This window comes from Phacochoerus africanus, chromosome 10, assembly GCF_016906955.1.
Source record: "Phacochoerus africanus isolate WHEZ1 chromosome 10, ROS_Pafr_v1, whole genome shotgun sequence".
NCBI classification, from domain to species: Eukaryota; Metazoa; Chordata; class Mammalia; order Artiodactyla; family Suidae; genus Phacochoerus; species Phacochoerus africanus.
The window spans coordinates 79,199,848-79,221,988 of NC_062553.1; the positions used below are offsets into that span (position 1 = coordinate 79,199,848).

The 22,141-nt window shown below is 36.5% G+C and overlaps 1 protein-coding gene across 1 annotated transcript in view; it reads left to right on the forward strand.

Annotated features, from left to right (window-relative positions):
- The window catches only part of IQCM (IQ motif containing M), a 333,482-nt gene that overhangs the window by 130,813 nt on the left and 180,528 nt on the right, over positions 1-22,141 (forward strand). Inside the window, 2 exon segments of the mRNA XM_053743531.1 lie at positions 10,320-10,518; positions 19,792-19,936. Of these exon segments, the coding sequence (XP_053599506.1) occupies positions 10,320-10,518; positions 19,792-19,936 (344 nt within the window).

Sequence of the window (22,141 nt, forward strand, 5' to 3'; positions counted from 1 at the left end):
TTCAAATGTTTGCCAGGCTCAGTGTCTAATATTCAGACATGATTAACTTACTGGTTAACTTATTGTATCTTTTCTCACATGTAATCTTGCTTAATGATTTCTTCTCTCACTGAAAACCCTTTGATGTGATAACTTGATCATAGATTTGTCACACTTCAACTGAAATAGTCAGATTCAGCTCTTTGGCTCCAGTCTTGCAAGCTGTTTAGAGGGACTTTAGTAAGAGGTGCCTTGGGGCCAGAGAGGGTCATCTCTTCTATGGTGAAGACTGGTTTTGTATCTACCCTCTAATGATTCACATTTTTATCTCCATAAAGACTTTCTAAAAGAGTTTTCAAAATTGAGATATAATTGGCATATAACATCACATTCGTTTCAGGTGTACAGGGTAATGGTTTGGTATTTGTATATATTGTAAAATGATCACAGAAAGTCTGGTAAGCATCCATAACTTCACAGAGTTACAAACTTAATTTTCTTGCGCTGAGTACTTTTAAGAGCTCCTCTATTAGCAAGTTTCAAGTGTACAATATAGTAGTATTGACTATAGTTGCCATCATGTACATTGTATCTCCAGGACTTAGGTATTTTATAACTGGAATTTGTACCTGTTGGTCTAAGAGTTTTATAGAGGCTCTTTGATGGCTGTAAAAATGCCCATTCTCTCCATATCAGAACTGTATTGACATTATGAAGGAAGATAAATTTACATTTAGAGAGGTAAGCAAAGGATAGTTTCTACTGATTCTCTAATTCAGACGAGGTTACTCAGCCTCTGTATATGTGACAGTCACAATATATTTCCCCCGTCTTCTCTACTTACTACTGATTTTTATACTCTGCATGAAGTTAACCACTTATGTAATAGAGTAAGAATATGTGGTATGACTGTCTTTTAGTACCTCCAAAGCAAACAAAAGAATAAAACACCCTGAAGTCAGTCACCCAAATTATCCTAACCACCGAGAATTGGGGACTGCCAATGCCAGCCTTACTGAAGTATGACATAAGTTTGTCCTCTATTGGTTTTATTGTATATAAGACAAGGTGGGCTTTGAAATATGTGTTAATTACAGTTTCATGATCTTAGGGAGTCACCTCATTTCTCTCAGCATCAATTTATAAAATCAGAATAGAAACATTTATCCAATAAAATTATTTTGAGGATTAAAGGAGAAAGTACATTGGGAGTAAATGCTTAATAAAAGATGCTACTAATGGAGTTCCTTCTGTGGAATAATAGGTTAAGGATCTGGTGTTGTCCCTGTGATAGCATGGGTTTGATCCTCGGCCCAGTCCAGTGGGTCAGGGATCTGGCATTGCCATGGCTGTGGTGTAGGTTGCAGCTGTGGCTCAGATTCGATCCCTGGCTTGAGAACTTTAATATGCTGTGGGTGCAGTGTGCTGCCCCCCAAAATGATTGCTACTATTGCTGATATTAATGGATTTAGTTATAATTTTCTTTTATATTATACAGTGCATATTGTTCTACTTCAAATATAAAGAAAATGTAAAACAAATCATTTTTCTTTACATTTAGTATTGTTTCTTTCTTTCTTTCTTTCTTTCTTTTTGTCTTTTTGCCATTTCTTAGGCTGCTCCTGCGGCATATGGAGGTTCCCAGGCTAGGGGTCGAATTGGAGCTGTAGCTGTCAGCCTCTACCACAGCCACAGCAACGCGGTATCTGAGCCGCATCTGCAACCTACACCACAGCTCATGGCAATGCTGGATGCTTAACCCACTGAGCAAGACCAGGGATCGAACCTGCAACCTCATGGTTCCTAGTCGGATTCATTAACTGTTGAGCCACAACGGGAACTCCAGTATTGTTTCTTTACAACTTGGTATTTATTCAGGGATTTGCATGGGTTTCGTTGGAGAAATTAATGAGTCAGAATCTATGAGTGTAGTTCCTGAGCAAGAGTTTCTTGAGAATGCTTCTCAGATGGTTCTGATGCCACCCTTGATTCAGAACCACTGAGTTAGTAGTCACTAATAACATTCTGACATGCTTCTTTCTGACCTTATTTATATATGTCATTAAAAATGTTGCAATCTTATGATGCATGTAACTTAATATTCTTTTGGTATAATTTTTTGACATCATAAGTATTTTCTCAAGTTATTACCTAGTCTTCATAAACATCACTTTTATGAGATAATAATCTATTGATTAGATGTCATTTCTTAGGTACTTGTTTCTGAAAATCTTCCATCATAAAATGAAACTAGGGTGGATTTCCTTATACATTGTGCTTTTGTCAAGATTTTAAATCTGTTGGAGATGAATGCTTGCTAGAAAGAATCACTTATGTTTATCACAGAACAGAAGATGTCTTTCTCCCCCGACCCTGAGATATTGTACATAATATGTCATTTGTGAAATATGTCATCTCACAATGGAGGAAAGACAAGTTGCCAGTTTGGTTTCTCAGCCCTACCTTGTGATTAAGTCCCACTCATAAAGCATGGTTTTGACCAAATTTGTTCAGCAACTTTTGGTTCAGTATCATTAACTTGGTTGTTTATTGGGCCTGTTTCAATAACATAAGCGGAATAAGAGGTGATGGTTAAAACAAAAAGATGTTTATATTGCATGGTTAACAAAACTAGACTCATGTGATCCTAAGGCAGCAGTAACTGCTGTCTAGAAGAGGGAGAAAACCCCTAGTGTCAAATTCTTTTAAAATGATTATATATGGCAAAGATAGTTTTATTGCCCTTATCAGTTCTTCTTTTAAGGTTGTGATTTAGGAATCATTCTGTTTTCCTCTTCTAGGTTTTACTTTATTACATATAATGGTGTGCTCATCCTCTTTCTTTCATATCCTCAATTTATCCAATATTCTTTGCTTGTCAGGAAGTGACATTCTTGTCTGCTAGAAATTCCTTAACCAGTAGAGGAGATACCAGGCTGGTTATGTAGGACTTAGTGGCCATCACATTCACATAATAAGTGATGTTCATGTCTTAATAGGAGCCACCATATCTAGTTAAATGACCTGCCTTTGTTTTTTTTCTTTTCTCTCTCTCTCTTTTTTTTTTTGACTTGCCTTTAAACGTGATATCTTTAATATGTAAAAATTGATACAAACTAGATTTTTAAATTATATTATGGTAGAAAAAAGTGTTGACTCACTGAAACTTTGTAGGTAAATAGTTATGTAATGGAACTCAGTAATGGCATCTTGTATATATTTAAACTATTATGCTACATTGTTTTGTAGATAAAATAAGTTAATGTGTTTTTAATTTCTACATAATTACATCTAAAAAATTTTAACTTAGGATTTATTTAAATTTTTCATTAGAATTTTTTTCTTAAGTTTTGAGGGGTTAGTTGGAGTTATTTACATATTGTTTAAAGGATATTCCATTATAGTTTGTAAAAATGAAGCCAAATAAATTGACATTTAAATAGAGATCCTGACAAAGAAAGGTAATTTACTAAATATGTTTTATTAAAAAATAAATATCAACCATAATTTGAACCATTTATTCCATCCTAGATAATCAATTCTTACTTTGCTGATCTTGAATTAAGCAGCCTACCACAGGAGGTTGTCCATTTCTGGATGAAAAGAGTCACAGCAGATTCATGATTATGATATCAGCTTAAATTGATAAGCCTGCATTCATGTCTTCCACTATAAATTAAGAGAATCCATTCGTCATAAGCTTATCATTCTTTTGCTGTTTCTTTCAGAGGACATAATTTATGAGCTATAAGTTATATTAGGGCTTTGGGTAGAGAAAGGCAGAAGCCACCTGTTGAAGTTACAACGGAATAGAATAATATATGTTTAGTGGAGGTGAATAGAATCCTCTATTGAAGTCATACTTACTCATTCCACTAGGATTTGTTCATTGATCACCTTGAAATAAGAACATATTGGTATTCCTGCTGTGACTCAGCAGGTTAAGAACTTGGTTAGTATCCATGAGGATGTTGGTTCCACCCCAGGCCTCCCTCAGTGGGTTAAGGATCAGGCATTGCCATGAGCTGTGGTGTAGGTTGCAGACGTGGCTCAGATCTCGTATTGCTGTGGCTGTGGTGTAGGCTGGCGATTGCACCTCTGATTCGTCCCCTAGCCTGGGAACTTCCATATGCTGTGAGTGTGACCCTAAAAAGAACAAAAAGAAAAAAGAAAGAAAAAAGAAGGATTGAAGTACTTTGAAAAAGCCTCAAGTTTTTAAAAAATTTATCCCATGAAGTATTTGACATGAGTGTGATTACTTGACAGATAATTTACCTCTGAAATAAAATCATTTAAAAAATCAGTTTGGGAGTTCCTTTCGTAGCTCAGCAGTTAATGAATCCCACTAGGATCCATGAGAATGTAGGTTTGATCCCTGGCCTTGCTCAGTGGGTTAAGGATTTGGCATTGCCATGTGCTGTGGTATAGGTCTCAGATGCAGCTCAGATCTCATGTTACTGTGGCTGTAGTGTAGGTTGGCAGCTGTAGCTTAGATTCGACCCCTAAGCTGGGAATCTCCATATGCTGCAGGTGTGGCCCTAAAAAAGCAAAAATAAATAAATAAATAATAAATAATAAATCAATTTGACAGCTACTGTATTAGCCTTTGAGTAAAACTAGAAGTGCACGTATCAGTAATTCATTGCTGCAATAACATCACAAAATTTAGTGGTTGAAAATAAAAACTGTGATTTCTCATGTAGCAAGCCAGCTGATATTACCCTGGCTCATTCAAGTAGGTATATCCTGTCTCTTTTCTGTGTTCTCTCATCCTTTGGAGACTTGCTGGCTTATTCTCATGTAGATGTTGGTCTCCAAGAGAATGGAACCGTGTAAGGCCTCTTGGGGCCTGTGCTGAGAACTGGCACAGCATCTCTTCCATTGGATTCTCTTGGCCACAGCAGCTCACAGGGCCAGTCTAGACTCATAGGTGGCTAATTTGATTCTACCTCTTGATGGGTGGGGCTATAAAATCATCTCACAAAGATAGATATATAAGGAGGCATTAGTCGGCCATCAATGCAATCATTTTACCACAGTGTGCTTCTACTACGTTTATATTAATAATATTTTAGTTGTTACATGTTAACTTGAGAGCTTTTCTTTGATTTCTTTTCATAGTTTGGACTTTGATAAATAGGACAGCTTTTGGTATAGTAAGGCTGAATTCAGTAAAACTAAGGACCATTGTAATGAGTTCAGGGATCGTGGGGATCATCAAACAACATGGCCATGAGGTGGCTACAGCACTTAACAGGCTTTATTTGGGCATTGCGGGGAGCCTAGAAGATGCAGGGACTCAAAAAAAAGGACCTTGCCTGATGGCAGAAAAACCTGAAGGCAGGTTCCTAACCAAGGAAGGGAGCTCACCTGAATGGTACAAGCTGAAGGTGGGGTTCTGGTCAGGATAAAAGTTCACCTGAACAGTACAAGCCGAAGGTAGGCTTCTGGTCAGGATAAAAAGCCTGCTTGAATGGTGCATGCTGAAGGTGGGCTTCTGGTCAGGATGAAAGCCTGCCTGTATGGTATAAGCCGAGGGCAGACCTCAGGTTACACAGCTCTCATTTTGATGTTGATGGGGAAGAATTGGGGCTTTCCTGGGAAAACAGTTTCCATGTTTGCGCTGGAGAACATGGATTGTTTCTCGGGTGACCTAGTCTTTCCTGTTGTTTTATTTGTTATTCAGTTTTCCTCAGTCTTTCCTGATTAGTTGCTTATTATTCTTATTTTCCATTCTTATTTTCCTGTGATGATTTGTGATTTAACAAAGTTACAACAATAATATGATAAGAATTTCATCCTGAAGGACTTTCCCCCATTTACATCCAACTTAATTAAAACATAGTGTGTTTATCTACTAACTTGTTATATAGTAAACTTTAGAGTTAGGGTTTTAATGAGGTTCATAGAAGTTAGACATATATTATTCTTGACCAAAAGACACCTAGCTATGAGTTATAGAAGCTTTTAAGTGTTAGCTAGTTAAGTTGGTTTATATTTTCTTACACTGTCTCCCTGCTGTAATGCTTTAAAGGTAAGCACCAGTCTAAAAACAAGATTTGTGAATGCCCAATTCATGTGTCTGTGACCTCTTCAACTTGTGTAGACTTGCTGGCCATGGGATGATTTGTACTGAGTCTCCTCCTTTCCACATGATGTATTGTACCTAATTGCCCTTAAATTGTACTCACTAAATTTAGTTAAAACAAAGATCTTAGAACATGATGTATAGCTGCTGTGCCATGTAAAAGTTAACCGATGTACTTTTAACACTATGATGTAATCTGTAGTTAGAAACTGTCTATATAATCAACCACTTATGCCAATAAAATTTGAGCTGTCCAGCACCCTGAAAGAAGGGACAAAGAGGCTGTCTCCATTGCAAAAGCCGACGCTTGTCCCTCTCCTTTGGGAAAAGTGTACAGTCCCTGGCCGCCGGAGCTGGCCTCTGGCAGGGCATCACATGGACAGATTTCCATAAGAGGGCAAGTCCCTCATAGCAGAGGACCTTCTAGAGACTGTGACATAGAGCCACCATTGGAAGGGGAAGTGGTAAGGAAACTCCTGTGGGAGGGAAAGTCACAGAGGGGGCTTCCTTGTGTAAGGGATATCACTCAGCAGCAAGATCGGAAGTCTCTGGGTCAGAGCTCCAACAGGCAGCAGTGACTGAGGGTACTTTATGGCCTCAAGGTTTGTCTTACCTCCGGCTAGTAGATTTTGGTTATAGTTTCATGGGAAATGCGAAGCAGGCAAGCTCTAAATGGCTAAAAAATGTGCTCATTTAAGTCATATTTAAAACAATCGGATGTTTAAGAATTTTGAATTTGGAGCCAGCAGGGTGTAAGAAGTTAACAGCATAGGCACCAATTTATAAGGACCATCTTTGATCATATATGTAACAACCATGCCAAACATACCTTCCCATTTCTAGCATCTCTCCTTTTATATAGGGAAGGAAAAAATCTTTTGGCATGGTCTTGTAGCCATATGGAACACCCAAAAGATAGGTTAAAAAGACATCACAACAGTTTGTTTTGAATTGGGGGCTTGAATTTAAATCAGAAAGAATTTTCAGAAGAGGCAGAAGTAATAGGTACCTTTAGAGTTAAAAAAAAAAAAAAAAGGATTATAGCCACAAGTAACATTAGACATTAAGAATGCCAGATTTTGTAAGAAATATCGCAAAGTGGTATAAGGAACTTTTGTTTCCTAGTAAAACTATAATGAAGACACTGAATGACTTTTTCTCTGTCGTATTAGGAGCAGACCGTGTACTCAAAAATCAGTTTCTCAGTATAACATAAAGAAAACCAAATTCTAATTTTACTTATTTTGTATACCGCCTATGTAACAGATTATAGTCAAAGATTCATAAGCATTTCTCTATTTTAAGATTAAGCTCATCAAAACTAGCCTAACTTTGTCAAAAATTGGCATATTTCGTAGCTTCTTTTCAAACCCATTATTTATAAACACAATTCACTTTCCATCAAGCCTTCTATAAATTATTCTTCAGTTTCACATTTCCCTTTCTTTTATTTTTGACATTCCAAATGTTTAGAGATGTGCTACTGATCAAAGTCCATATGGCTAGGGCCTAAGATAAAATTCTTTTCTTTTTCAATTGATAAGAAATGGACAAAACAGATCCATCATATTGTAAACATGTTTGCATTTCTCCATAATTCTTTTAATTGGTGTGGTTCCAGTCACTCAAATCAACTATAGTTTTTAAGCAGAATACCTAATTTTAATTCTTCTCCTTCCCCCCAACCCCCTTGCTCACACACACACTCTCTCTCTGTAGTACCTGATTAAGAACTCTGTACCATTTAGGTAACTTAGGAGACCAGTAGAACTCCAGTGACTGCTGCTGGTACGTCAGCAATACATATCACACATCACCTTACAGTCAATCACATGTATGCCTTTAAGATTTATCTACACCCTATTATTAGAACATGGAACTGTAACTATAAATTTGGCTCATTTAGGTATTTCTAGAAGACTTCTCTGACTTCTTCTGTGAGAAAGGAGAAAATGTCACAAACTCAGGACTCTTTAGACTTCACAGTAGGTCTTGAAACCCTGGATAAGCCAGAGTAATCATTTCTATATCCTCTGTCTTCCCAGTTTATCTCATACATGAAGACATGTTCATAAAAATTACTATATTAACCCAGCAAAAAAATACTCAGAGAAGGCAGAGCGCCTTCTTTTCTGTGCTCTTCTAAATCAATCTTAATTTAAACAAACAAAAAGAAAACTTGGCTTCATTTTCTTTTCCTTTTCTGGTAGCTTTGTCTATTTCAGTTTTTCTCCACAGCACAAAATGCTATATATTTTTGACTTTTTCATCTCCGGAAGTTTTCTCGAGAGAATGAGAGAACGAACCAACCCAAAAATACAGAAGAACTACAGTTAACAGGAACATCATACAAGGCTAATTTCCTTTTGCAAGGAACAGAAAGAGCATTTTTCATTGACATACATAAACCCAAAGAGAAATAAGAGCCTTAGTTCTACATCCTTAGCTATAGGTCAGAAGTCAGTTTGGAAGACAGTTTTCTGTGCCTGAGCAAATCTCAGTGGTCAGTAGTGACTACTTGGGAGTAGAAAGGTCCAGGAGTCAAAGGATCTCCAAAGAATACTTGTTTTGAAAGGCTCTTGATCTGGAGCTGATCTCCATTCTTGCGGGTACAAAATTGTGTCTTAAATGATTTCAGCTATACTGGTCTTCAAATGGAATGTAATACACAGCATATCAGAAGATCCCACAAGCTTCAAGACAAATTAACAGAAAAGACAAATGAAAAAAATCTCACGTTATCTATCATCTACTGCCCCCCAGATACTAGATGGCTGTGTCCAGTAATCAAAAAGTCAGACTTCCAGTGTTTAAGTCACTAAGGGAAGACAACTAATGACCATGAGAAAAACAGAATCAGCATAATGAAAATATCAAAACAGACCCGGGAGGAAATTGCAGAAAGAAAAGTCAGCAATAGTTACTTTAGAAATCAAGAAAGTTGGGTCTGTGATTCAGAGGTCTACATACAGTGCACTTTAAGGCAAGACTCGGCTCTGGAATGTGAAATGACCTGGGCATCTCATTGGGACTTCAGCTGTGAAAGATGCAGAAACAAAAAACAGTATAGAAAATAGATGACTAACAAGGACCTACTGTATAGAACCAGGAGATCTACTCAATATTTTGTAATAACCTCTATGGGAAAAGAGAATGGACATATGTATGTGTATTAGTGACTCACTTTGCTCATACAACTATAAGTCAACTCTACTCCAATAAAATTCTTAAATAAGAAAAAAGATGTTTGTATGCTAAAAACTGCAAGAAAACTATACTTTGAACTAGGGAAGACTGGGAAAAAACCAACAACTGTACAAAAAATACAACAGATATATCAAGGGAAAAAACAAACACAAGATTACCAAGATTCCAGTCTGTTCCTAGTAGAAAGTCTGTAGTTTTCACACACAGTTATCGTCACTTCAAGGGCCACTTACAGCGGTAGTGCAGGGCCTGTCATGGTTTTCAGTATGACCCCTCACTCTCAGATCCTGCAGTCCAAGGCCTTATTGATACACTACCCTGACTCTCAGTTGAGAGCATTTGGAAAATAAAATTACTTTTAAGAAGATGTTTGGTAAGCAAAGTATCAGTGCAAAATAATTTTGAAGCAGTCTTTAAAATAGCATCTGGGACAGGGAAGTTATTTTGACTGATGGGCCCTGTTATATGAAAATGTGTTGTTCCTTTGATATTACCTCTCTCTTTTGAATAGTTGTGGAGCAGCTTTGATGGACTCACTTTCTTTTGGATTTCCTTTCTTCAGAAGGTTAATTCTATACATACTATGTTGATTCTGGCATATTCTGCCTTCTTTGGACAACCCTATGGACATGTTCAGATCATATATATATACACACATTATATGTATGAATATATAGTGTGTGTATATATATATATATACACATTATACATGTGTCTATATAGTCTGTGTATATACATTATATGTATATATATGTAATGTGTATATACACTATACATATGGTCTGTGTATATACATACATTATATGTATGTGTATAGTCTATATATACATTATATGTATGTGTGTATTTAGTGTATGTATATATACACATTATATGTATGTGTGTTTATAGTGTATATATGTGTATATATATAATGAGTTCTATGTGCTAATTATAATGCATTTCCTATTTCAGTATATTAATTATGAAAATGAATTTAAGACTTTTCAGAAGTGTTTAGTTTTCTTGGTGAGTATAACAAGAAAGTTTTCTGTTTTATTTTTAGCCTAAAACCTATTCTAAGTAAAAGTGATAAACTTGACAATAAAGTTAAAAGAATTGGACCACACATAGAAATCTTTCAAGTGTTCCGGGGAAGGAAAAAAATCGCAATTACCAAAAACATAGTTAGAATGGTCACCATCATGCAGGCGCATGTCCGAGGGTGGCTCGAACGCAAAAGATTCCAAAGAATAATGATCAAGGTAAAGCATATGTTAAATATTATATAATGTGTTTAAAACTTCTTTTTTTCTCTCAGTTTTTCTGAGATATAATTTACATACAGCACCGTACAAGTTTAAAGTGTATAGTATAATGATTTGACATACATATTTCATGAAATGATTACTGCACTGAATTTAGTGAACATTCATCATCTCACATAGATACAAAATTAAGAAACAGGAAAAAAAATCTTCCCTTGTGATGAGAACTCTTAGGATTTACACTGTTGACAACTTTTGTATATAACATAGCAGTTGTAATTATATTTATCCTTTTGTACATTACATCCCTAGCACTTATTAATCTTGTAAATGGAAGTTTGTACCTTTCCTCACCTCCTGCTTCTGATAATCACAAATCTGATCTCTTTCTGAGTTTGTTTGTTTTTTAAGTGTAGTTGACCAATAACACTGTTAGTTCCTGTTACACAACATAAGGATTTGATATTTCTCTACATTTCAAAATGATCATAACAAGTCTAGTTATCATTCGTCATCATACGAAGATACTATGTAGTTATTGAGCATATTCCATATACTGTACATTTCATACCCATGAGGTATATTTTGCACCTGGAAGTTTATACCTCTTAATCTCTGTCACCTGTTTCTCTCCTCCTCCCAACCCCCTTTCCTTTGGCAAAAACCTGTTTGCATCTATGACTCTTTCTGTTTTGTTATGTTTGTTCATTTGTTTTGCTTTTTATATTTCTTATATAAGTGAAATCATGCAGTATTTGTCTTTTTCTATGTGATTTATCTCACTTAGGATAACACCTTTTAGGTCTCTCCATATTGTTGTAAATGGAAATTTTTTTTTTTTTTGGCTGAGCAATATCTCATTGTGTATATATACTACATCTTCTTTATCCACTCATCCATCAGTGAACATTTAGATTCAATTTCACAGAATATTGAAAGTCACCTGGTCTATGATTTTTCTAAATAAATTTCTGTCTACATTCTTTGGTTTAAGAAAATGTCATGGATAATCTACTCTTGTGACAGTTTCAGATTGTGTCAAGCTGGAGACCGTGAACAAATACCTGGCTTACCCTTAACCCAACAGTTCTGGGACTACTTTTATGCTAATGCTGGGGCCACCTATCTTTGTGTTGATTTTGTTTCTCTATGCTACCTGCTTATTCTCCCTTTGAAACAACTTTCCTCCACTTCCCACCCTCTTGGGTATTCTCACAGAGCATAAACGTTCACTGTAAGAAGAAACTACACATGCATACACACAGCCACCTGAGCAACTTTTATCAACAGCAATCCTGATGTTCGGAATAAATGACAAGGACCTATTTTGGTCAAGCAAATTCAGAAGAATCTGAGTGGATGGATTTTGGAAAACCTTTGAGAGAATCCAAAAAAATCCAAAAATGTTCTAACCTTGGGGGCTAAAGTTGTACTAGTAATAAATTAATTTGGAAAACCACTTAGAAGTAGAAGACTAGATCAGGAATGCCTGCTTGAATTCCTGGGTTTCCTGGCAGGAACCCTCTCAGATGGCCTTGCTGTGAGCACCCAGGTGCAAATCTCTGAGAACACAGTGATAGTGTTAGAAGGCAGTCCATTTGCCTCTCTGTGTATATTTATACATGCATTAATATGTATACATAACAACATTTGTAGTTCTGATGATTAAATGTGATTATGCATGTAAAACTCTGAAGTAAGTAAACATCCTATATAGTTAATCTTTCAGTAATTCTGTGAGGTAGCTGCTGTGTTCATTTTATAGGTGAAGAAACTGATGCTTGGGGAAATTAAATCATTTGATCTGAGTTCCCCTGCTGATAAGTGACAGAGCTGGAATTCAAGCCCATATCTGTCTGACCCCAAAGTGCCTACTTATTCTACCTATTATATCATTGACTTAAACTACTTTATGCTGACTGCTCCCTAATCTCTTCTAAAGATGTATCTGAGACCTATCTCCAGAGGTCTAGGTTTAGGCATTTAATTGCCCATTTGAAAGGCCCATAGTGAAATCAAACTCCACAGAGCCTTAAATGAACTCATTTTCTTATTCCACAAAGCTCTTCTTTTCCTGTACTACCTACTTTGGTGAACTCTTCTACTACCCCTTTCCCAAGCTATACACCTGGAGTTTTCTCAGACTCCTTCAACTTTCTCAGCCCTGTATTCAGTTGGTCACCACTTCCTTAATGTCTCTTGTGTTGCTTTTCCTCTCTCGGCTTATGCCAGAGCTTCTATTCATCAACCCTCACATGGAGAACTGCAGTAGCCTCTTAACTGATCTCCCTGCCTATAGGCCTACCCCCATCTAATCTGTCATGTACAGTTGAGGAAATTCCACTCTCATTACCTTATTCCATTTTTATAGTCTTTTGATGGCCCCCCTATTGCTTATCAGATGAAATATGAATTCTCTAACATAGCACCCATGGCCCCATTAATACCCTATGCTCTAATATAATACATCCTCAAAAATAATCTATGCTCTCATGTAATACTTCCTCATTAATGCCATATGCTCTAGCAAAACCCTAATCCTTTAATCCTTTCCTATTGTCTTACATTTTTACACTTATCTCCCAGGCTAGAATACTCTTCCTCTCTTAATTTTCCAAAAACTTTGATTCATTCTTTTTTTAAAATGATTATTTTTTCCATTATAGTTGGTTTATAGTGTTCTGTCAATTTTCTACTGTACAGCAAAGTGACCTAGTCACACATTTATATATACATTCTTTTTCTCATATTATCCCCCATCATGCTCCATCATAAATGACTAGATGTAGTTCCCAGTGCTATATAGCAGGATCTCATTGCTTATTCATTCCAAATACAACAGTTTGCATCTATTAATTCCAGGTTCCCAGTCCATCCCACTCCCTCCCCCTCGCCCTTGGCAACCACAAGTCTATTCTCCAAGTCCATGATTTTCTTTTCTGTGGAAAGGTTCCTTTGTGCCATATATTAGATTCCAAATATAAGTGATATCATATGGTATTTGTCTTTCTCTTTCTGACTTACTTCACTTAGTATGAGCATCTCTAGTTCCATCTATATTGCTGCAAATGGCATTATTTTGTTCTTTTTTTTTTTTTTTCCAATTCATTCTTTGAGATCTTCTTTAAGTGTACCTGCCTAGACACCTTCTCTGGTCTGTCGAGCAGAACTGATCGCTCCATCTTTGGTCATTGTTTTGCCCAGTCCTCTACATTTTGACCTTTTGTTTACATGTCTATCATGGGCACTGCAATTTATATGACCTGTCTTTGAATACATTCTCTATTTTTATATTTATAGCACCATATACATATATACTGTTTTGATACATACAGTCTCTCATGTTTTAATTATATCCACTTATTATCTGTTTTTTTTTCTTGTTTATTGACTTGTTTGTGTATCTTTATGTTGTTTCCTGACTTGCTTGCTACTGTGTTCAAATGCCTAGAATAGTGTTTGGCATATGGTAGCTGTTTGACAAATGTCTTTTGAATGAATGAATTCATTCAACAAAATAGAGTTGTAGAAGTTTATCAAGGCACTCTAATGATTCACATATATATATATAAATGTAAAAACATATAAATAAATATAACATATACACATGATGTATATATAATACATCGATATTATAATTTTACCTGTAGCATATGCTGATGTTGCAGAGACTTGTAGCATCATGCATAACCTCTGGGACAAAATGGTCTAGAAAAGCTAGAGAGAAAGAATGGGCCCAAGATGATAGTGAAAAGGAGAGACTGATAAAGAAAATGTTGAATTTCTATGTGGAGGTAGAGTTTGAGATGAAAAGAAGGGGAAGCACTTTTAAAAGGGTCTGAGCAAGTATAGATGGTTGACTTTGATTTGGTTATAAAAGGTGTTATGATCATGGATTTTCCTTTTTATTCCACCATTGGCATGCTGCTTTGTATGTTGATGGCTGCTCTGTTGATATGGTTAGTGTTTTGCTTATTGTCAAAGTGCTACTGTGGTGTGTGGCAGGCCTGTAACTCATAGACAGTCGACTTCCAGGACGGAGCCTGTGTGCAGGGTTGCCATTGAGGGAATTCTTTGCTAGAATTTTTGCTCTAGAGGCTGCACAGCAAATCACTGGTAATTGTCAGCACCATGGCAATCCCTCCACCGGGAAACTTCCATAGTCATATTGTTTGCTTGGCATTTCGAGCTTGCGGCTGTAGGCAGGGTCTACTAGATTGTTATTCTAAGGTACCTCAAGAGACTGTACACTTTCCACCATTTTCTGTGAAATGCTCCAGTTTGGGTTATTTAGAAATAATGAAGCAGCATTGAATTATGTCAGTCATAAGGCCACCACAGAGATTGCTGCATTTAACTATCAGCATTATTTATTTCAACCACTCAGAGTATCTCTTCCTTTTAAAATTTCTGTGCTGTTTGTTTGCATGTGTCTTGGTATAAGTTGATGTGATCCAGGAAAAAAATCATAAAGACACAAAAACAGTACTTATCTCAGTGTAAGGCCTCTAAGATTTTCCTTAATTTCAATCTTTTTCTCTGAATATTTATAATTAAGATTTTCAATTTTGGTTTTAAGTTGATATATTCAGTTGCTATTTGTCCAAAATACTGAAATTCCAAAATGTTGTATGGTGGTTGCAATAAAAAAAGTGTTCTCTGAATAAACATTTGTTGAGTAAATAAAATTGGAGAAATCCTGGAAATCTGGGTTTCAATGCATAGGTCAGTGGTCTTTAATCTTTTGGGGGTTACATTATCCCTTGAAAATTTGATAAAGCGTGGCTTTACCTCCATTATCTCAAAAAAAAAGAAAGAATAAGAAAATCCTCAGCCTATTCATGGATCCATGAACTTGGTGACCTTGTACAGAACATGTTTATGACATAAATGTGTTAGCTCCCAGAACTATATTAATATAGTTCTGTATTACAATATATTAATATAGTCCAGAATACTTTTTTAAAAGTTTGATAGTAGTTGCTAGTTACTGCATCTCACTTCTTTCTTGGTGCATAGAGCAAAAAGTCCCCACAGAAATGGAGATAACTAAGAGAAGTCTTAGGTATTATTAGAGAACTTAGACCATTCAACCCAAAGGGCTGTGTCTGGTGTTGGGTAGTGCCAACAGATTGAGACCTAGTTGTGTTGTGTCTTGCAGACCTGGAGGCTGAGGGAGTTATAGCACCAGGAAAGAAGGTATCAATGGCCTTAGGTGAGATAGAATGTTAGGGGCCGGGAGATGGTTGGAAGGGTAGTTGTGGAAGAGGAAGCTGGTTAACAATGTTCTTAAAAGCTATGGTCGTACTAAGGAGTTTATAATTAGTATATGGGGTGAATGACTTTAAAGCAGTTCAGTGATGTGAATAGAGTTTTTATTTTAGAAAAATCTGGACAATGAATTGGGGAAAGAGGGTGACAAAATTAGAGAAAGAACAACTCGTATGCTTTTTCAATAATCCAGTACATGATGGTGGTGGCTTGGTAGGGGTTAGAGAAGTGGACAGCGGATAGGACATTGCATTTAATGGAATTTATGGATAAGAGAGTGGGAGGAGTCTCGAATGGTTCCCAGGTTTTGTATTGGACAACCTGGTGGATGGTTGTGAAATATAGAACTCAAAAGGAACTTGAGAGAAAGTGGTGGGGGAGGGGAGGAAAGGAAAGGAAAAAAAGTCTACTTTTCAGTACTTAGGTTGAAGTGCCAGAGAAACATCCTTGAGATGTCAGGGAAGCATCTGGGTATATGAGTCTAAAGATTACAAGGAAGTTTGGGCCATAGGGATACATTTGAGAGTCATCAGTATTTCTTAAATTTTCTCTTTTTTTTTTTTTTTTTTAGGGCCACACCCACAGCATATGGAAGTTCCCAGGCTAGGGGTTGAATCGGAGCTTCAGCTGTTGACCTATGTCACAGCAATGCCAGATCTGAGCTGCACCTGTGACCTACATCACAGCTTATGGCAATGCAGGATCCTTAACCCACTGAGCGAGGCCAGGGATCGAACGTGCATCCTCATGGATTCTAGTCAGGTTCGTTACTCCTGAGCAACTCCTAGTAGTTGTTAAACACTTTCTACCTCAACAAATCTTAAGAAGAATATAAAACCCTCCCACCCATAAAAGTAGGTCAATTTGGCCGTGATTCACACTTTATCTCTGAGAGCATGCTTTCCCCAGTTGAATGCATGAATCTCTTACCTCATTCATGTCTCTGCTCATTGTTACATTGTCAAAAAGCCTGACCCATGACCCATACTACCCTATAAAAATAACACCTCCTCTTCTTACTCACTATTCCATTTAAAACACTATTATTCTTCATATCACTTACTGCCACCTAATACATACATATTGTTTATTAGACTATTGTCCCTTCCACTAGAATGTAATTCATTGTGAGAACATTCTTGACACATGTTTTTGAATAAATTATTTTTGACATGATGGAAGATGGGATGAGAGGATGTAAAATTTTGGAGGTCCTTTCTGCACGTTTTGATTCAGCTCCCTGACCAAGGATGCCCTCCTGTACCCTGCCCTCATCCATAGATTTGAGAATCATTATTAGTGATGCTCTCTGGAGTCACTGGTCCATTGTCCAGAAGGAGTATAGAGAATAAGGAGAGAGGCATGTAAAGGTAAGAGGGAGAAGTAGTGGTGCTCAAGGGGAAAGGCAGAGATGAGGATTCTACAAACAATGAAGCAGTAGCAAGAGAGGTATGAAGAAACCAGAATACGCTAGGGCAAGGAAGTTCAGACACCGGGTAATGAAGAGGGTTAGGTCAGTGATTTCTAATGCCCCTAGGATTAAAGGCATAGGCAAAATAGGTAGAAGACATTTCACTAGTATTTCACAGTAGAAAAAAAATAAATGGCTAGTAAACATGAAAAGAAGCTACTCTCTATAGCAATCAAATAAATTAAGTCCTCCTAAGTATCATATAGTAGTGGAATTCTCTAAACAAGCAATCAATTCACTACTTAAAAAAAAAAAACCGTAAAAGATATGACCATATATCAAATAATAAAGCAGACTCTTATTTGGAAAAAGTTTTAAATGCTAATGTATGATAAGTTTGATACATTTACACTTTAAGTCAGCATGGATTGGAAAATTATAATCAGTAATTTGCATTCTCTTGTTGCAATATTGCTGTTGTAAATATCAATTTGTACATTTTTTCTGATTAATTCTATCTTGGGAAGCGTTTAGAAATATGGTGAAAGATTTACATATTGAGATGACATAGCATTGTAACTGAGGCATGTTTCTGTACAGAAAGCTAGCAGAGAGGCATGCTATAGTAAGAACCACACAGAAGGACTATTGCCATTTTCACTGAACCAACCTCTTAAACATGAGAACTTCCTAAGTATCCTTCTGAATGCCTTATATCTGGGAGCCATTTCTTAGGGAAGTTCCCATTGTGGCTCAGCAGAAATGAACCTGACTAGTATCCATAAGAATGGTTTCTTCACAAGACAGGTTGTGTCCACAAGAAGGATTTATTGAATTTGGAGGGAAAACACTCAAATTGGGTTTGGTGGCTGCCCACTGCCCCCTGCCTGCTTAGCAAATGTCATCATTCAACTAAGGAGTGCTCCAGGCAGGGACCTTTTGGCTCATGTTGTAAGAGTACAATTAAAATGATACTTGATTCTTAATTATAAGCAAAATAAATCTACTGACAGAATGATATTAAGTAGAATATTGGTCAGAGGTCTGAAGAATTAAGCTCAGAAACATTGAAGGAATGATAAAGGCTACCATAGGTAATTCTCAGGACTCTAGCCAGAACTCTAGCCAGATACTGCACAGAGTCTGATGCAGATGCTGTACTGCTTCTTGAAAAATGGATATTGCTGCCACAGTACTCTACCACAGAAATCAATTTCAAATTGTAGGAGGTGAGTTCTGTTTCCTACTAAGATCTGAATTATGGAGAATGTTCCAAAAATGTGACCAATTCATTATTTAAAACAAAACAGTAACAACAACGAAATGACAAGAGCCTATTGAACAAAAGACATATTAAAAATACACATTGGAAAGTGTTACTCAGTGTTGAAAGACATTAGCAAACACTCAGAATCTGCCTGATTCTGATGGAATTCAGATGGAATGAGAAGGGAGAAAAGGAAAGTAGTGGGAGTTCCTGTCATGCCTCAGTGGTAAAGAACCCAAGTTATAATTTACAAGTATACAATATACTGAAGAATATAGTATATGATTAAAGTGTGGGCTGAAGAGTATCCCTGTTTTGATTTCAGAACCAATTCTGCAACTTACTAACTATAGGACCTTGGGAAGTTATTTAAAGATTAATATGCTTCAGTGTTTTCACTTGTATAATGGTATGCAAAGTACATCAAAGGAAAACCGATTCAGAGGAAATTTCATGACCTTAAAAAATAATGAAATTTCTAAAAAAAAAATAATGAAAATAGATGAATTAAGTCTTTAATTCAAGAAGTCAAGAAGAGGAAAAATGTATCTTAAAAAGGAATTAATAAAGATAAGTTGAGAAATTCATGAGCTAGAAATTGTAAAATGTAAAAATAATTAAATTGATAGAGAAAATGGAAATGGCTACTTAGAAAAGAAAAAGAACACCTGAAATACATGAATTTGTATACTTTAATTTTTAGAAGTCTGTTGTGGTAGACTGTAGAAAATGTATATACAGAAAAATATAGTCAGAGATAAAAGGTAAACTAATAAACATTTGCACATATGCTGAAAATGATTAATTTCTTAGATATTCAGATTTTTAAAAGAAATCAATAAGTAAAACCTGAAAAAAATACAGTAAAAATTAGGTAAAAGACATAAATATACAATTTTCAAAAGAAAGAAAATACCAGGATGTGAATACCTAGAATGGATAGCTTAGGCAAGAATCATCTATTACAGAGTAATGCCATAATAAAAATCTTATTTTTTTTTTCTGGCTGAGTGATCTATGTATTATAGAAATCTGGACACTTAGGAAGCTGCTATGAAAATATCTACCTCTGAGATCTCTGTTTTATGAGAAGAATGAGTATGTGATGACAAAGCAAGTCAAAATGAAGCTCTCTGAACTTTAAGGAGACTTTCTCACTCTACAATGCATGTATTTAACCACCCTAGTTTATAACTTAAATAAATATATCCATAATCTGAGAAACTGGGTGAGACAGATGAAAGGAATAGAGTAAAATCAGATTAAATATAAATAGCATTAATACATAAGGAATTCATTTGTCTGTATTGCTGTTTCATAGGCCTTGTGTCATGGACCAGATTTGAGAGCAGTTATAAACAAGTATTGCAAACTAATCTATCGTATCAAATATCGACTTGGTCTTTGGAGGACAAGGCAAATTATAAACCTTGCAGAGCTAGAGGAATGGATGGACAGAAAAAAATGTAAGTGATACTGTCATTTTTTTATTTGATTTTAGATTTGCAATTAATTTAACCATTAAAAATTTACATATAGGAGTTCCTGCTCTGGTGCAGTGGGTTAATGATCCGGTTTGTTTCTGTGAAAGTGCCGGTTCTATCCCAGGCTTGGCACAGTGGATCAGGGATCTGGCAGCTGAGATGCATGTCACAGCTGCAGCTCAGATTTGATCTCTGGCCCAGGAGCTTCCTCGTCCCATGAGGTCAGCCAAAAGAAAGAAAATTTATATATAATTACCCATAGACAACACAAGTAGACCACATTTTTTTATTGCTCTAAGCTATTTGCATTTTAAAGTGACACATTGGATTGATTTATTATGGTCTTTTGTTTATAAGCAACAGAAAGCTCATGCTTGCTAACCAAAACAAAAAAGGAAGTTTAAAGGAAAGATAAAGGAAAGATAGCTAAAGAATCAAATTTCATACAGGACATGAACCAGGGTTGCTCTAGGGAGCTAGGGGACCAAAAGTAGGGAAAATCTCTTTTTGCCTCTGAGGGATAGATAAGATGCTAGCACTTTATGACTTTGTTCTTGAGTTTTAAATTCAAATTCTAGGGAGAAAACACCTGATTGGATTAGCTTGAGTAGTTATGTGTCCAACACTTTGCCATGAGAGGGCAGAGAAATTTGCTTGATAGTTGCATAGAAGCTGTATTCATTGTGGGTAAGGGTATCTCCCAAAAGGAAAACTACATATTGATAACAGAAGAACAATTAATGGACATCGAGGAGACTAAATAAGATATCCATTAACATGATGCTCTTTAATGTTCAAATTTTATACAAAGAACAAGTTTCTTGGGAGTTTCCATTGTGATCCAGCAGATTACAAACCCAACTGCTACCCATGAGGATACATTTCAATCCCTGGCCTCGCTCTGTCAGATAAGGATCTAGTGTTGCTGTGAACTGAGGTATAGGTTGCAGATGTGGCTCATATCCTGTGTTGCTGTGGCTGTGGGCTAGGCCAGCAGCTGCAGCTCTGATTCAATGCCTAGCCTGGGAACTTGCATGTGCTGCATGTGTGGCCCTGAAAAAACAAAACAAAAACAAGTTTCCCAATTTCTATCTTAATTTGATAGAAAATTTTTAATGAATTTAGTATTGCTTAGGATTAGGATGAATATCACATCCAATTTTTTTTTGATTAAAAAATAAATAGAAGTTCCCATTATGGCTCAGTGGTTAACGAATCCAACTAGGAACCGTGAAGTTGCAGGTTCAATCCCTGGCCTTGTTCAGTGGGTTAAGGATCCGGCGTTGCCATGAACTGTGGTGTAGGTTGCAGACATGGCTTGGATCCTGTATTGCTGTGGCCCTTGGTATATGCTGGCAGCTACAGCTCCGATTAGACCTCTAGCCTGGGAACCTCCATATGCTGCGGGAGAGGCCCTGGAAATGGCAAAAGGACAAAAATAAATAAATAAATAAATAAATAAATAAATAAATAATAAATAAATGAGGAGTACTTGTTTCCGTTTCCATGTGTAAGGAGCTTCCCTCCATCTAAGAAGATAAAATATGCTGAACAGACTAAAAAGTCTACAACTTTTTTTAGATCTATAAGAGGAAAGAACATAGCAAACTATTGCCTCTGAGATAGGAGACATAGACATGCAAATTCAGGGAGTCTCAGCTTACCAGAGCAGAGACTCATGAGCAGAAACTGATGTGGGAATCAGTTCTGGGGTAAGAAAAATGAACTGTAACTAATGAATGACTGAAGGCTCAGTGTGGACAACTCTGAGAGTTAGAAATTCCAGGAGGATTCAGTCATAGAGGGGCCTCTGCAATACTGTGATATTTATCTCCAGGAACTCAACCAGATTCCCATAATAAATATGAATAAATGAATGATTTTGAAATATGCCAGAGCACTCCATTCTTAAGGCTTGCCTTCAGAGAAAAGTAATTATCCATAGCCTAATCTGCTGGCTATTATCAGAGCCTAACTAACACGTGGATAGGAAATATGCAACCCCAGTCCACTGTGAATATCCTGTCCAACCTGAAGGGGAAGAAAAAAAATTGAGAAACCCTCAGGAAGATCATAGTCCAGAGACAGGTTCAATAAAAGAATGAGACCAAAAGAAACATTGGAACACTTCTCCTCCCCTAACAACTTATCACCACATTTTTTACAGCAATTCTTTTTACCCAATAT